The 16,928-nt window shown below is 42.7% G+C and overlaps 1 protein-coding gene across 1 annotated transcript in view; it reads right to left on the bottom strand.

Annotated features, from left to right (window-relative positions):
* Positions 1 to 15,111, bottom strand: part of LOC143035313 (uncharacterized) — a 16,333-nt gene extending 1,222 nt beyond the window's left edge. Inside the window, exons 1-5 of the mRNA XM_076202245.1 lie at positions 13,848 to 15,111; positions 8,899 to 9,140; positions 8,074 to 8,181; positions 6,700 to 6,898; positions 713 to 927 (exon numbers count right to left, since the gene is read on the bottom strand). Coding sequence (XP_076058360.1) covers positions 713 to 927; positions 6,700 to 6,898; positions 8,074 to 8,181; positions 8,899 to 9,140; positions 13,848 to 15,053 — 1,970 coding nt within the window. The 5' untranslated portion in view covers positions 15,054 to 15,111. The remainder of the gene's footprint in view (positions 1 to 712; positions 928 to 6,699; positions 6,899 to 8,073; positions 8,182 to 8,898; positions 9,141 to 13,847) is intronic.
* Positions 15,112 to 16,928: the final 1,817 nt, after the last annotated feature.

Raw genomic sequence — 16,928 nt, forward strand, 5'->3', positions numbered from 1 at the left:
CGAGCTCTGAGCTCTCTTTCGGCAGGGAAATAGCTGTCGATCACGAGTTCAGCACGTGATCCAAAGAACAAGGTGAACACACACACACACACACACACACACACACACACACACACACACACACACACACACACACACACACACACACACACACACACACACACACACACACACACACACACACACACACACACACACACACACACACAGTATCGCTGCGCTTCGAGTCGTTACTCCAACTCTCGTGGGCGCGGAGTTGGGTGTGTGTGTGCGTCCAAGGTCACAGCGTTATCCATAGATTGGTCATACGAGCTCTGAGCTCTCTTCCGACAGGGAAATATCTGTCGATCACGAGTTCAGCACGTGATCCAAAGAACAAGGTGAACACACACACACACACACACACACACACACACACACACACACACACACACACACACACACACACACACACACACACACACACACACACACACACACACACACACACACACACACACACACACACACACACACACACACACACACACAATTCCTTGCCCATGAGAGTTAGAATGCCGGCTCGCAGTTTATCGATGCTGAAATTATTTCAGCCCTGGGCGGGAATCGAACCCGGACCGCTGCATTAACAATCACGAACGGTACCACTGCTGGCGCGCGTGTTTCTACCTGTACGTACAAAAAGGCCAATCAGCCTTGGAACACCACTCACCAGCTGCCCACGTGGTAAACTCTGGAGAATCGTAGGGCGAAGGATTTTAGTCTGGGTTTGAAGCATTTCTGGGCCACGTGGTTCAGCGTCCAGTCCCAGTTGTAGTCGTCGAACTCGCAGAAGTCTCGAGTACATTTCTTAATGCTCCTCCAAACTTTAGGACTCAGAACGAAGCCCAGGTTCTGCTTGGTAACCCACCAGTCGCCCCTCTCCACCTGAAGAACAAAGCCGGTACGTGAACATGATGATGATGATGATGATGATGATGATGATGATGATGATGATGATGATGATGATGATGATGATGATGATGATGATGATGATGATGATGATGATGATGATGATGATGATGATGATGATGATGATGATGATGATGATGATGATGATGATGATGATGATGATGATGATGATGATGATGATGATGATGATGATGATGATGATGATGATGATGATGATGATGATGATGATGATGATTACAAAGGATTACAAAGGCGGAGCATGCCGACAGGAGACCTTTTGATCCATATCTAGGTCGGATGCGAAAAAAAAAATCATATCAATAATAAAATAATAAATAAAAACTATGATAATGTAAATAACAAACAAAATACATAAATAAATGTATAGGTATAGTTAAATAATAAACAAACAGGTAAATAGTAAATAATAATAAATTGACATATAACTAATAATAAGTAAAAATCAGACAGACAAATGATAACAAAACAAAAACAAATAATATAAGATAAATTAAAATCATTACAGCATCTTACTTAGGTATTTATCTAAATGATGCTTAAAGCTTCGAAACTGAACTACATTGCACTACCTGTGTAGGAAGTTTATTCCATTCATTAACTACACGGTTGGCAAAGTTGTTTCTACCTACTTCCAAATTGAATCTATTTCCGGAGAGTTTAAGACCATTGTTTCTTGTCTGATTCTCATTCAATGTAAAAATTTGGTCACTTTTGATGTTGTCAATTCCCTTTAGAATTTTAAAGACCTGTATCAAGTCACCTCTGAGTCTACGCTTTTTTAGGGAAAACAGATTCATATATTTTAGTCGATTTTCGTATGATTTATTTTTGATATTTGGAATCAGTTTTGTGGCTCGCCGTTGTACTCTTTCCAATCTGTCAATGTCTTTAATGAGATTCGGTGACCATACGGAAACAGCATATTCCAAATGTGGGCGAACTAACGATTTATATAGCTTGTTAATGAGTGATGGACTTTTGAAATCAAAAGATCGCGCAATCAGTCCCAGAATCTTATTTGCTTTCTCAGAGGCTGAAATACACTGCTTGGATGATTTGAGGTCGTTACTGATAATTACGCCGAGATCTTTTTCACTATCCACTTTTGTTAACGAATTTCCAAATAACTTGTAATCGTACTTACTGTTATTTTTACCTATGTGCATTACCTTGCATTTACTTGTGTTAAATTTCATTAGCCACTTTTCAGACCATTGCTGTAATCTATCTAAATCTTCTTGAATATCTAATTGGTTTGAGTGATCATTTGCCACTCCGCACAGTTTTGTATCATCAGCAAATTTGGAAACAGTAGATTTTAGTCCATGGTCTATATCATTTATATATACTATGAATAGAAGTGGCCCAAGAACGGAACCCTGAGGAACTCCACTTGCAACACTTTTCCATTCAGAAGTTTTTCCATTTAAAACAACTCTCTGTTTTCGATCATTCAACCAATTACTAGTCCAACCTAATAGGCTACCACTTATTCCATGCAAAGCTAATTTAGTAAGTAGTCTTTCGTGTGGGACGGTATCAAAAGCTTTTGCAAAGTCTAGATATACTAAATCTATATTGTTTCTTTTGTCATAATTCGAGATAACTGTGTTGTAGAATTCGAGTAAGTTAGTCACGCAAGAACGTTTCCGCCTGAAACCATGCTGGCTATCATTTATCAAACGGTTACTTTCTAAATGATGTTCGATAGCATCTCTGATGATAGTTTCCATTATTTTTCCTACGATTGAAGTCAAACTTATAGGCCTATAGTTATTTGGTTTCTTTTTGTCACCTTTTTTGAATATGGGAGTAACGTTAGCTAGCTTCCATTCTCTTGGGACATCTCCGGATATGATGGATTTCTTGAAAATAATTTCTAATGGAACAACAATCTCATTTTTCATTTCCTTTAAGATTCTTGGATGCCAACCGTCAGGCCCTGGTGTTTTATTAACTTTGAGTTTGTCTATACACCTTTTAATTTTTTCTTTTGTTATATTTACCGTAGTGAGTAAGTTTACCCTAGACTTTTCACAGGTTTCAGTTTGGAATTCACCTTGAGGTGTTTCGTTTACGAATACCGAGCTAAAATAATTGTTTAAGATATTACACATTCCTTCATTTGAATATTCAAGTTGACCGTCAGCAGATAATAGTGGACCAATGTGATTCCTAACAACCTTTTTATCTCTAATGTAACTATAGAATTCTTTGGGATTCTCTTTGGATTTCTCAGCGATGTTCATTTCGTATTGTCGTTTTCTTTTTCTTATTGTCTTTTTTAAATTTCTCTGTATTGATACATAACTTTCATAGTCATTAGATGCACCCGAGCACTTATATTTCTTATAAGCCTGTCTCTTTTTAGCAATACTTTTTTCAGTTTCTTTGTCGAGCCACTTTGGGCGAGCCTGATTTGGGGGACGTCTGTCCTTAAAAGGAATGTAAGTTTGAATCATCTTAGTGAGCGTATTTTGAAATATTTCCCACATCTGATGATGATGATGATGATGATGATGATGATGATGATGATGATGATGATGATGATGATGATGATGATGATGATGATGATGATGATGATGATGATGATGATGATGATGATGATGATGATGATGATGATGATGATGATGATGATGATGATGATGATGATGATGATGATGATGATGATGATGATGATGATGATGATGATGATGATGATGATGATGATGATGATGATGATGATGATGATGATGATGATGATGATGATGATGATGATGATGATGATAAAACCCATCTATTTACTAAAAGGCTTCTTTCCCCTTCTAAGAAAGCTAACTAAATAAATGAATGAGTAAACAAATTAATAGTTAAATTCCTTGAACTATTTGTTTACAAATAAATAAAACACACACACACACACACACACACACACACACACACACACACACACACACACACACACACACACACACACACACACACACACACACACACACACACACACACACACACACACACACACACACACACACACACACACACACACACACACACACACACACACACACACACACACACATATATATATATATATATATATATATATATATATATATATATATGTATATATATATATATATAAATATATATATATATATATATATTCATATATATTACGGTGGCTAGACAAATTGGAAATACTTTGGCAAGATTTCTTACAATAGAAATATATGACTCAGTAAACAAAGAAATAAATAATCATAAATAAATAAACTAACAAATAAATAAATATCCATACATACGTACATACATATATCAACGGTTTCCTCCCCCCTACAATGGAGGTAGCCAAACAACAAAGAACAAAAACCACTCCCACCCATTCCATTCCCACATACTCCACTCCCATTTACTCCCCTCCCTCCCTCTCATCTCGGCACCTCCTGGATGACGGGGCATCCCTGCACCTTGTCCACTGCCCTGGGTCAGAAGCAGTGCCGCAAGACACAGCACATCCGCAGCAAGGCCGCTTCATTTAATCGGCGACCTCACACCTCTCTCCGTCCCCTCACGTAGAAATAGAGAAGACGGGGAGAAATTCCTTTGGGCTGAGTCAAATTATTTTTCACACATGATCTCTTGCCCCCCATCCCCCACCCACTCCCTTTCATGCATCACAGCATCATCCATACACAATCATTCTCCATTCACCCCTACCTTATGTCTTCTCCCGATCTTCCTCAACGGACATTCCCCTTTCCCAATGCCCCTTTCACCCCATCCCTCCATCTCATCCTTGGTTGCCCCCTCATGTTCACTCCTTCCACCTCTGATTTCTACATCTTTTTTTAACCAATCTTTCCTAACTCATTCTTTCCATGTGTCCAAACCATCCCAATACTCTTTCATCAACCCTATCTCCCAACTCCCTTTCCACCCCTGTTTTCCTCCTCACCTCCTCATTTCTCACTCTATCCAGCCTAGTAACCCCTATCATACTTCTCAGGCACCTCATCGCAAACACATTCAGATTCTTTCTCTCTTCCTCTCTTATGTTCCATGTTTCTGCGCCATACAGTGCTGTTGGTATAATCACTCCTTCATACAATGTCCTCATAGCATCCATCCCAAATGTCTATTTCTCATTACACTTTTTAATCCACCAAGGCATTTGCTCGCTTCTCTTAATCTACATTCTACCTCCACCCTGACTCCTCCCTTTCCCGCTACATTCGCATCCAAATATCTAAAACTATCTACTTCCTCCAGTCCCTCTACCTTAATACTCACTTCCAGTCTGCTGCCATTTTCTCCCCTTGTACATGTCATCACCTTACTTTTACCTACATTTATCTTCAACTTCCTTCTTTGGCATACCTTCCCAAACTCCGTCACCAACTTCCTCAACCTCTCCTCTGATCCTGCCACAATCGCAGTGTCATCAGCAAACAACAACTGGCTTATCTCCCAGTTTTCTCCATTTTCTTTAACCATCTCCAATCCCCGACCCATTACCCTTGCGTTTACCTCTCGCACCACCCCATCCATGTATAAATTGAACAGCCAAGGCGACATAACACATCCCTGGCGAAGTCCCACCTTTACCTCAAACCACTCACTCTCTCCATTTCTGATTCTAACACAGGCTCTACTACTCTCGTAAAAACTCTTACCACAAAAATCTGATCCACACAACCCCTACCTGTCCTAAACCCACACTGTTCCTCACCATTTACTCTCTCTGTTCATCTCCTAATCTTCTCAATTAAAACCCTCCCGTAAGCCTTCCCAACTATATTTAACAAGCTGATACCTCTGAAATTACTACACTCACACTTGTCCCCCTTTCCCTTGTAAAGCGGAACTATACAGGCACTCTTCCAGCCCTCCGACACTCTACCCTCTCTTAAACAACCATTAAATAACTTCACCAGCCAGTCCACCATCACTATACCTCCCTTTTTCAGACATTCTGCAAGACACCCATCCAACCTAAGTGTCTTACCCACTCTCATCATCTTAACCACTGCCTTTACATATTACCTTATTTCTCCTCCATTTTCCTCACTCATCCCTGCCATTTTCTTAGCACTTCCCACTACAACTAGCTATCCCTCCCTATCCTCATTCGCATTTAGCAACCTCATGAAATACCCTTCCCACATTCCTCTTACTGCCTCTCCATCCACACCTTTTACCTTTTCTTCTCTACTTGATTCTCCTCCTCTTCCTCTCTTAATTTCTTTTCAAAACTTCTTTTTATTACTTTCAAACATTTTTATCATAATCATAAATAAGTAAAAAAATAAACAAGATGGAATTAAATAAATCTATATGAATTGGAAATTCATGGATAAACAAATGTATAGACGAATAAATGAATAATATAAGATCATAAATTGGAAATATACAAAGAGAAGTGTCTATGAATAGATGAATAAGTACGAAAAATTAATAAAAGACAAAATCAAATATGGCAGTATAGATTCCAACATATGAATAAATATAAGCATATAAATAAGTAAATTAAAGGTAAACGAATTAGCACGATAAAACAATAGAAAATATAAATCAAACATATACAGACATATAAATAAGTAGACAGATGAACGATTGAATTGAAAATATATACACTATAGACAGAAAATGTATTAATAAATTGCTTATGTAGATGAAATAGATAAAAAAAATATGGTGGTAGTGACAAGGACATCAGAACGAAGCGAAAAAAAAAAATCTGCTTACATAGTTCTTGTACACTGAGGGTGCCATTTTGTTATAGTTCCCGAGGGAAAGAACAAGGCACTCCGGGCAGTTTTTATCTCGAGTCTTCCTCAGGAGTCTGTGCATGTGGAGAAGATCCGGAGCCACGAAGTGGTCTTCCTCGAGGAATATGACCTCGCCCTCGAAGCTGGGCCCCGTTACCCGAAGGTCCTCGAAGACTCTGAAGGAGGAGAGAGAAAGAGTGGGTTTCGATACAGAAACACCCATGACTGCATACATCATCGAGATTTCTCTGGAAAGACGCAGAGTGTGGGGTGGATCAAGGGACAAGGGGGATATAGACAAGGCCATCATATTAAGACAACAGGGTAGGACTCGCAGTAATTAATTGAATTGGACAAATTTATGCTTGAGAAGGAAATGGGCAAGAACTGGTTTACCAATTAGTCAAAGAAAGGAATAGAATCGGTAACCATGTAGTGAGCGCTGAAACTATCGGTCTTATTAAGAAAAGGTTAGATAAATTTATGGAAAGGGGATGACAGGTTGCAAGGGGCATGGAAATGCCTAGTGTAGGCCTTATGGTCTCTTGCAGTCACCTTCATTCTTAGGTTCGTTCTGTTTGAGGTCGAGGGGGGAGGGGGAGGGGAGGGGGAGGGGAGGGGGAGGGGGAGGGGGGAGGGGGAGAGCTACCTTTTCATCCCTCTGGCTCTTCTGGCGTGAATAAAATCGCCTGGCGACAACCATTTTTTTTTTCAAAGTTCCCGATTTGTAACAAGATACGCCAAATAGGTTGATGTCAAGGTAAGTTAATAGGACTATAACGTCATTTAAGAAGATGATGTCCCCATTGCCATGTGAGAAACACGCCATGTTTGCTCAGTAATGCCACAGATACGGCGGTATTTTGAAAATCCCAGCCAATGATTGCACCATCCACCAATCCTAAACCAACTTAATCTTAATCTAACGTGATCTAACCCACGTCTATTCCATACTAACATAACTTTGATCTTACCTCATCTAACTTAAGAAAAAATTATTTGCACCATCCATCTTATACTAACCTGACTTAACCAGAGAGAGAGAGTGAGAGAGAGAGAGCGAGAGAGAGAGAGAGAGAGAGAGAGAGAGAGAGAGAGAGAGAGAGAGAGAGAGAGAGAGAGAGAGAGAGAGAGAGAGAGAGAGAGAGAGAGAGAGAGAGAAGAGAGAGAGAGAGAGAGAGAGAGAGAGAGAGAGAGAGAGAGAGAGAGAGAGAGAGAGAGAGAGAGAGAGAGAGAATGAGAGAGAGAGAGAGAGGGAGAGAGAGAGAGAGAGAGAGAGAGAGAGAAAGAGAAAAGGCTGCCGCAAAGTCCCTGTGTCATATTAATGAAGCCCCGGGTACTGGCCACATACCTGTGTATTTTCCACCACCAGTGGTGTTTGATCTGCGTATAGCGCGGCTCCCGATAGTGCCCATAAGAGTCGGGCCATTCCCTGTTGAGGCAGTTCTGTCCGTTCTTTCTAATGGAGGAAAAACAAAAAATAAAGAATAATAAATGATAAAAAAACAGTGATGTAATAGGACATCATCTTTCCTGGATAAGGCTGAACAGTAATTATGTAAGTAATCAAATAAAGAAAATAGATATGTAGATGAATATATGAATAGTGAATGTACGAGCATGTATATGTGAAATAGAGCCAAGGCAATATATTGACTAATTGTGTGTGCGTGTGTGTGTGTATGTGTGTGTGCGTGCGTGTGTGTGTGTGTGTGTGTGTGTGTGTGTGTGTGTGTGTGTGTGTGTGTGTGTGTGTGTGTGTGTGTGTGTGTGTGTGTGTGTGTGTGTGTGTGTGTGTGTGTGTGTGTGTGTGTGTGTGTGTGTGTGTGTGTGTGTGTGTGTGTGTGTGTGCGTGTGTGTGTGTGTCTGTGCATACGGGTGTGTTCATGTTTTTAATATATTCGTCAAACGAGTTTGTTCAGGCTACTACTACAAAGTCAGCTCAAGCGGAGGAAATAATGACTTGTTCGTGACGTCACTTGGAGTGACTAACAGAGACTGTGAGAAATCAGTGAGACAGACATATCAACACAGCCATGGGCATGAATCAACTGAAGTCTCATACCACATGAGATGATACCTCCGAGGCTCCGCCCCCGTCCCGTCCCCGCGCCAATGACTGGTCGCGGACACGTAGTGACCCGACTAAGTATAAACAGACTTTTCGTCTACTCACGAGGACATTTTGACGTCCCATTTGCAGTCTCTGGGATCCCGGCCAGGGAAGACGTGGGGGTGGAGCTGGACGCTGAAGGGGAAGAACATCTGCATCACCCTGAAGGCGGAGATGTTGCCCACGAAGGCGTTGATGGCCTCGTCCCATAGGTCGTGGCTGAAGAGCACCAGCGTCTCGTTGATGTAACGCGTGTTCGTTAAGCTCTCCACCAGGAAGCGCAGGTTCTCTAAGCGGTTGTGGACCTGAAAGAGGGAGGAAATTAATCCATATATACATACACACACGCGCACACGCGCGCGCCGGCACACACACACACACACACACACACACACACACACCGACTCGGTGGCACGGTTGGTAGAGCGCTGAACTGGGAAGTAGAAGTGCTCCCAGTACCCAGTTCGAATCCTGCCCAGGTCCGAAATTATTTCGGTATCGCTGTGCCTCGGGCCGTTACTCTGACTCTCGTGGGCGGGGAGTTGTGTGTGTGTGTGTGTGCAAAGTCATAGCATTACCCATAGATCGGACCTACGAGCTCTGAGCTCTCTTCCAGGAGGGAAATAGCTGTCGATCACGAGTCCAACACGTGATCCAAAGACCAAGTGAATACACACACACACACACACACACACACACACACACACACACACACACACGCACACACACACACACACACACACACACACACACACACACACACACACACACACACACACACACACACACACACACGTACCTGTTCTCCAGAAAGCAGCAACAAAAATGGCACCTGCACTTGCAAACCTATCATATGAGGAGAGATTGGCTAAACTGGAGTTACCGACGCTGGAGGAAAGAAGAGAGAGAGGTGACCTACTGACCTCTACAGAATCATGAAAGGCACTCGATAGAGAGGACTTACTAAAATGGGACAAGAGAAACACAAGAGGACATGGAAAAAAAAAACATAGCTACAGAAGAGAACTGAAAAAAAAAAACAGTTTTCCACATAGAGTAGTGGACACTTGGAACAAACTGGACAATGAAATAGTATGCGCAAAAACCACTCATGAGTTTAAAAGCAAACTAGACACTGCGAGATACAAAGGCGGGACAGCACGAGCATAGCTCCCCTTCTCGCAAAATACAACTAGATAAATACACACACATACACACACACACACATACGCACGCACACATATACATACATGTATGGCAGAGAAGCTAGTAAAACCTTTAATGTAAAAAATCTACTTGTGCAGCCTTTCAACGAGAATTTCGTCAAACTACCTCATATTCTTAAGACTTTCAGCATTCAAGTGGCATTTAAGAACTCCAATACAGTTAGAAGTCTTTTAACTAAAAACTCTCCTTATAAGGAAGAAGGATGCATCTATTTAATTCCATGTAAAAATTGCGACAAATGCTATATTGGTCAGACTGGAAAATAATTAAAAGTAAGGTTAAAACAACATCAGTATAGCGTCAAGATTGGACAAATTTCTAATGCATTATTTATTCACCTAAGGGATTTTAATCATTACATAAATTGGGAGGGTGCTAAAGAAATTGTTAAAAATAAGTCATATTTGACTAGAAATATAATAGAATCCAGTCTGATCAAAGATACATTTGTCAATAACTTAAATTTAAGTCATGATATGTACAAACTGGACAATTTTATTGTGAAAAAGGTAGTGGCCCAAACGTCCGCTGCCGCGAACGGATTAGATCGACAATAGAGCCTCACAACCTTTCCCGGTTCCCTTCCTGACCTTATACTCTGTGTATATATTTTTGTGTCCTTTTTCATTTCTATGTACCCTGAGGATGTCTGAATAGACGAAAGCGCTTGGTCATCAGTTTATCTTTTTCCTTGGTGGTTTTTCCGCATATATATATATATGTATGTATGTATGTTGATATTGATAACCCACTTTCGGAGGAGAATAAGCGAAAGTATAAAGATCTGTATATTTCGATCACTAACAGTGATCCTCTTCATCTGCTGAAGAGGATCACAGTTAGTGATCGAAATAGACAGATCTTTATACTTTCGCTTATTCTTCTCCGAAAGTGGGTTATCAGTATTAATTTATTAATGTGCTACGACATAACTTTGTTATGTATGTATGTATGTATGTATATATATTCTGGACCTCGGAACCACTCATCTAACATCTTACCACGTAAAGGGTATAAAAGGAGTAGAAGGTGTCAACACCGAAGACCTAAGAATATCGACTGAAACGAACTTCCTGCATGGTGAAATGGTGGCTGACTGGACTTCTACTCTTGAAGTTCCGAGTTCGAGTGTTGGCGACAGCTGGTTTTGACTATTTGAAGGACAAGACATTAGTTCAACTAGTGATCTCTTCATTTTGCTCAACTTACATGTCTTCATGAATAGAAGGGGTAATGATTTACTTTATTTACGTTAGACATATGTCTCCATGAATAGAAGTGGTGGAGCCTGCTCCTGCCAATCACGTTCGTCCGATACTTCGGTAAGGGCGTGGCTTAATTGTCAATACAACGTGCGAAGTTTATATACAAGAGAGTTTTGTGGATAATTACACATTTTCAACCGCGTCAAGACCCTGTTTCATATAAACCGTAAACATGATCACAGCTGACGGTCACATTAAGCGTGAGTCACGATTAAAATTGGAACTTTTCCTGGATACGTCAGACACACGTTTGCGCGGACACTTGTGCACATGCACACAAAGATACACGCGAGGAAATATGTATACCTGCTTTATCACACACACTGGATGGAAGCAACGCGTTACTGTCCGTCTTGAGCAAAGTGTGTGTGTGTATGTGATTCGCCATAGTTTTGGATCACGTGTTGGACTCTTGATCGGCAGCTATTACCCTCTTGGATGGGAGCTCAGAGCTCATACATGACCGATCTATGGGTAATGCTGCGACCTTACACGCACACACACACCCAGCTACCCTCCCACAAGAGTTGGAGTAACGGATCGCAGAACAGCGATACTGAAATTATTTCAGCCCTGGGGGTGGGGGGTTCGAACTCGGAACGCTGTAGTAGTGGTTGCGAACGCTACCAATGTGCCGTCGAACCATGTGTGTGTGTGTGTGTGTGTGTGTGTGTGTGTGTGTGTGTGTGTGTGTGTGTGTGTGTGTGTGTGTGTGTGTGTGTGTGTGTGTGTGTGTGTGTGTGTGTGTGTGTGTGTGTGTGTGTGTGTGTGTGTGTGTGTGTGTGTGTGTGTGTGTGTGTATGTGTTTGTGTGCGTGTGTGTGTGTGTAAGACACAGCACTCTTTGTAAACCTGAGCTCTCCTACGGAACGGTAATAGCTGACGATAACGAGTCCAGCACGTGTGTGCGTGCGTGTGTGTGTGTGTGTGTGTGTGATACACAAACACACACATACATACACGCAAACACACACACATACACACACAACATATACATATAAATACGGTATGTAAGCGAAGCGGCCCTATTGTGAATGTGCTGTGTCTCGCTGCACTGCTTCTGAACCGGACGGTGGGCAGGAGACGGGGAGCTAAGATGAGACGGGAGTGGAATGTCATTGATTTGGCTACCTCCCCTTTCAGGAAGAAGCCCTTAGTGCATAGATAGATATAAATCTGATATTGACATACATGTCCCTGACTAGGTTACACTCACGTATTAGATCTACTGGTGTCCATATACGTTGCCGGAGTCAACGGACATGCAAGCATTTTGATAGTTGGCTGGCTCACATGGCTTATAATTATATCCACACCGCCATATGTGCGGAAAATTGCGTTTTGGAAAATTGAGGAATGATGCGAGATTCGACGGTGCACTAGTCATATCAGAGTGGGAGCGGATAATAACTTTCTTGACCTGTTTAACTTTTTTTTTTTTTCAAGAATTGGAGTTGCGACCTGCCAGTGAGTTGACTATTTTTTTATTCCGACTAGCTGTCAGACAATGCCTACACTGATACCAGGCGAAACCGTCGACTAGCCAATATAAGGGTTAGTCAGGTAACAGGCAGGTTATGACAGTCTTATGTCGGAATCCGTCTGTCCGTCGGGATCGTCCGTCCGTCAGATTCTGTCGGTCTGTCAGGACCTCTCACCAGCACTAGAAGAACCGTGTCGGTGCAAAGGACATCTCACGAACGTCAACCCACCTCTATATTTGATATGATACAAGCCGCGGGCTTCGCCCGCCCCCCTCCCTCGGCTTCGCCGGGGGCTTGGCTGCACAAACAGCGGCCTACGGCCGCAGCTTTCCTCGCTCTAATCCCTCGTTTTCCCCTTCGGCCTCGGCCTCGGGGTGGAACCCCAACACGGGATCCCCAGTACGAAGAAGAACGCGAAGAAGAACGCGAAGAAGAACGCGAAGAAGAACGCGAAGAAGAACACGAAGTAGAATGCGAAGAAGAACGCGAAGAAGAACGCGAGGAAGAAGAACGCGAGGAAGAAGAACGCGAAGAAGAAGAACGCGAAGAAGAAGAACGCGAAGAAGAACGCGAAGAAGAATGTGAAGAAGAATGCGAAGAAGAACGCGAAGAAAAAAGCGAAGAAGAACGCGAGGAACCAGAAGAAGAAGAAGAAGAAGAAGAAGAAGAAGAAGAAGAAGAACGTGAAGAAGAAGAAGAGGAACGCGAAGAAGAAGAAGAAGAAGAAGAAGAAAAAGAAGAAGAAGAAGAAGAAGAAGAAGAAGAAGAAGAAGAAGAAGAAGAAGAAGAAGAATACCACCTGACCCCGACTTACCCAAGCGCTTTTTCAAGAATATTTTTAGGACAAAGTGTCACCGTAATACCACGTGTCCCCGACTTCCACAGCGTTTTTTAGAAGAATATTTTTATTTAGACTTAGAAACCGAAACATTGTGAGGACACCTTATGAACGTGAACTCGCCCTTGTAGTCGATGCGATAAACCGAAACATTTTTGACAACAGTTGAGTTACTTTTGTAAGTTACTACTTCACTCACCTGCACGAGGAGAACCGTTGTATTGGGCTGCACGGGGCCGTACCGCCCAAGGTTGAGGATCTTCTGCGCTTCGTTGAGCTTCTCGATCTGCTGGCGGATCCTGAGGATCTCTTCGGGTCCGAGGGAGACCTCCTGTGTATCCTCATCGTGGGAAAGGCCTTTGTTCTTGACCAAGACGCTGGACCGCGCCGAAGGACTCTTGAGAGCGAGGTTAGGCGTCATTTTCCTCTTGGTTGGGTTGGAGGCCAAATGAGCGTGGGTCGGAACCTTCAAGGGTGGGATGTCCTTTGGAGTTCGACCGGACTTCGGGGTGCCTGAAGGCAGGTTTCCCGCGGAGGGAGACGCATCAGAAGGAGTCTCCGGGTGACGAACTGACGAAATGGATTTGACTCCCTTCGGAAGATGCGTAGAGTCTGGAGGAGGAGGGAGAGCCGTTGGGGGTGATGCTGAGAGAGCTTTGGGAAATACCGTGGCCCCCTGAGGAGGTTGGGGGGCTTCTAGAGGAGGGAGGTTTGCCTCCTTGAGGGATTTTCTCTTCTCGTTTGATAAGTCTTCCTTCGGCGAAGGTGGCGCTTGTAGAGGCGAGGTTGACTTGGAATTAGGAATCGACCCCGGTGGGGCTTCTAGACTCTCGAGGATAACTGCTGCTGGTGGAGGCTTTCTGAGTCCCAGGGTAACGGCCTGGTTGTGAAGGGGCGCTGCTTTGACGTCGCCCTTCAAGTCGGGAGGATCCGTTCTGATGGGCAGTGCGGGGGCTGCCGTCCTGTTCGCCACTACGACAACAGAAGAATTTTTGACGAAGGGTCCTCTCATGCTCTCCTCCTGAAGGAGTTCGGGAAGGATATCATCAGGTAGGTCCTTCTGAGCTCCTGTGAAGGAGTGCGGTCCCTGTTTGACAACTCTGAAGGAGGTTTTGGCCTGCCGCGCCCCTCGATCTCCCGCCAGACTCCCGTTCTCGTTGTGAATCGCGCCCCTCCACTTGTACCCCGTCGCAAGAGCAGACGCATTCCCGAGTCCTCCTTGACTCTTGTTGTACCGCTCCTGTTTGTAAACATTGTCTCCGTTGTCATTGGCGACCAGAGGCTTACTCGAATTCGATCGCTGCTGACGGAGACTCCCGGACGTCTCGTTAGCCCACCAGGGGGCGTAAGGAGCCGTGTGGGCCGTGGAGAGCAGCTGCAGGTCGAGGTGGAGCTTGAAGGTCATGCAGCAGAAGAGGAGCAGCAGAACAAGCTGCTTCAGGCGCCGCCATAGCCTCGGGAACATGACTAAAGAAAAAGAAAAAAAAATTGGATTATTTTGGAAACAATAAAAATAAATAAATAAATAAATAAATAGATAAATAAATAAATAAATAAATAAATTTATAAATAAAAATCAATGAATAAATAAGTGAATAATTAGACAAATAAATAAATAAATAAAATTTCATACAAATAAATGAATTAGTAGATAAATACTGTAGTTAAATAGAGAGATGAACAAATATAATGATAATCATAACAACAATAATAAAAACGTGCAAGGAAACACTTGGTTGACCTAATCTTGCTCGGAATTCTAGCTAAACAAAATCGCCTGACATTAGCTAAACTAGATTCCCATTTGTGCGATCATTGCATATCGTCAAAGGTGCTACCAGAAGAGATAGAACAAGAAACGAAGACATCCGGAAAGAACTAAATATTTACAGCATTTCAGACTTTGTGGAAAAAGTACATCTGCGTTAGTATGGGCATGTCATGAGAATGAAAGAAAATGGAACAACAAAGCGGTGGCTGAGTTGGCGTCCCAGGGGTAGACCACGGAAAAGATGTTGTGACAACATCAATGAAGCACTCAGGAATAGATGATCCTTACTGAAACAAGAACTACAAGAGAGACAGTATGATGACTGGGCCGACTGGAGAAGGTTGAAGCAAACTGACAGGTCAACATAGACCTGCAGGTGGATTGTGAGAAAGTGAGAAGGATTGCATTGCTTTGAGACCAGACGTGTACCGCACATAGAAGTAATTCGTGGGTCGAACGTTCTCTAGGAAATTATCTACAATGCGCCCAGCTGCCGACAAAAATGTTGGCCAACTGGACAATGTACACAGTTGGCCTACAAAATCATGGGTCAATTTGACAAGGTGCTCGGCTGCCGACAAAAATGTTGGCCAACTGGACAAGATACACGGCTGCCGACAAAAATGTTGGCCAACTGGACAAGGTGCACAGCTGCCGACAAAAATGTTGGCCAACTGAACATTGCACGTACATAAGAGCAGAAGAATGAAGGAGACAGCAAGATACCATAAGGCCTACACTAGGCGCTTTCATGTCCATTACTCCCTTCCATCTCCATCCATTAAGTTATCTTACCTCCCCTGAAAACAACCGATTGTTTTAGCGCTCACAAATACATGGTTACCAAGTCTATTCCATTTGTTAACCTTTCTATTGGTAAACCAGTTCTTGCCTATTTCCATCTTAGATCTAAATTTACCCAATTCAGGGAAAGAGAATGAAAGTACAAGACCTTGAGAGTCACTTTATGGAGCGACTAGCACTAAATTGCTTTCGTCTTTCTCAAGAATTGGCGTCATAATCTCCTTAGTGCTTGACTTGCCCTGGCATCTGCAAGTCACCGGTTTCGCCAAGTATGAGGATTTGTCTGACGGATAGCAAAAATAAAAGCTTAACCAGTCTGCACAAGTTCCCCAGCATTATGGTGACTCACTGGCATCAGCATGAAACGAAGTCTCCAAGCTCCCATCCTGTGCAAGGACCACAGAGAATTTTTTCTTTTTCTTTTTATGAAAAGCTATAGAGCCCTCGCTCCTAATGAGAAAATCGATCTCACTAGGGTCCCATTGAGGCAAAGGTGGTTATTACTGAACTCATGGCCAAATTTCCCGGAACTTCAGACATTATAGTGCTCAAACTCAGGTCACCTCAAACAGTTGCACACAAGACAATAGCATACCATAACTCACTTTCCTCCGAGCACATCCCCCATCATTCAAATCCTTCTAATACCTTTGGAGTGCCACTTATACACTTGGTTATGACCATAACATAAGAACACAAAAATCA

Source organism: Oratosquilla oratoria, chromosome 18 (assembly GCF_046742065.1).
Source record: "Oratosquilla oratoria isolate Oo_2021 chromosome 18, ASM4674206v1, whole genome shotgun sequence".
In the NCBI taxonomy this organism is placed as follows: domain Eukaryota; kingdom Metazoa; phylum Arthropoda; class Malacostraca; order Stomatopoda; family Squillidae; genus Oratosquilla; species Oratosquilla oratoria.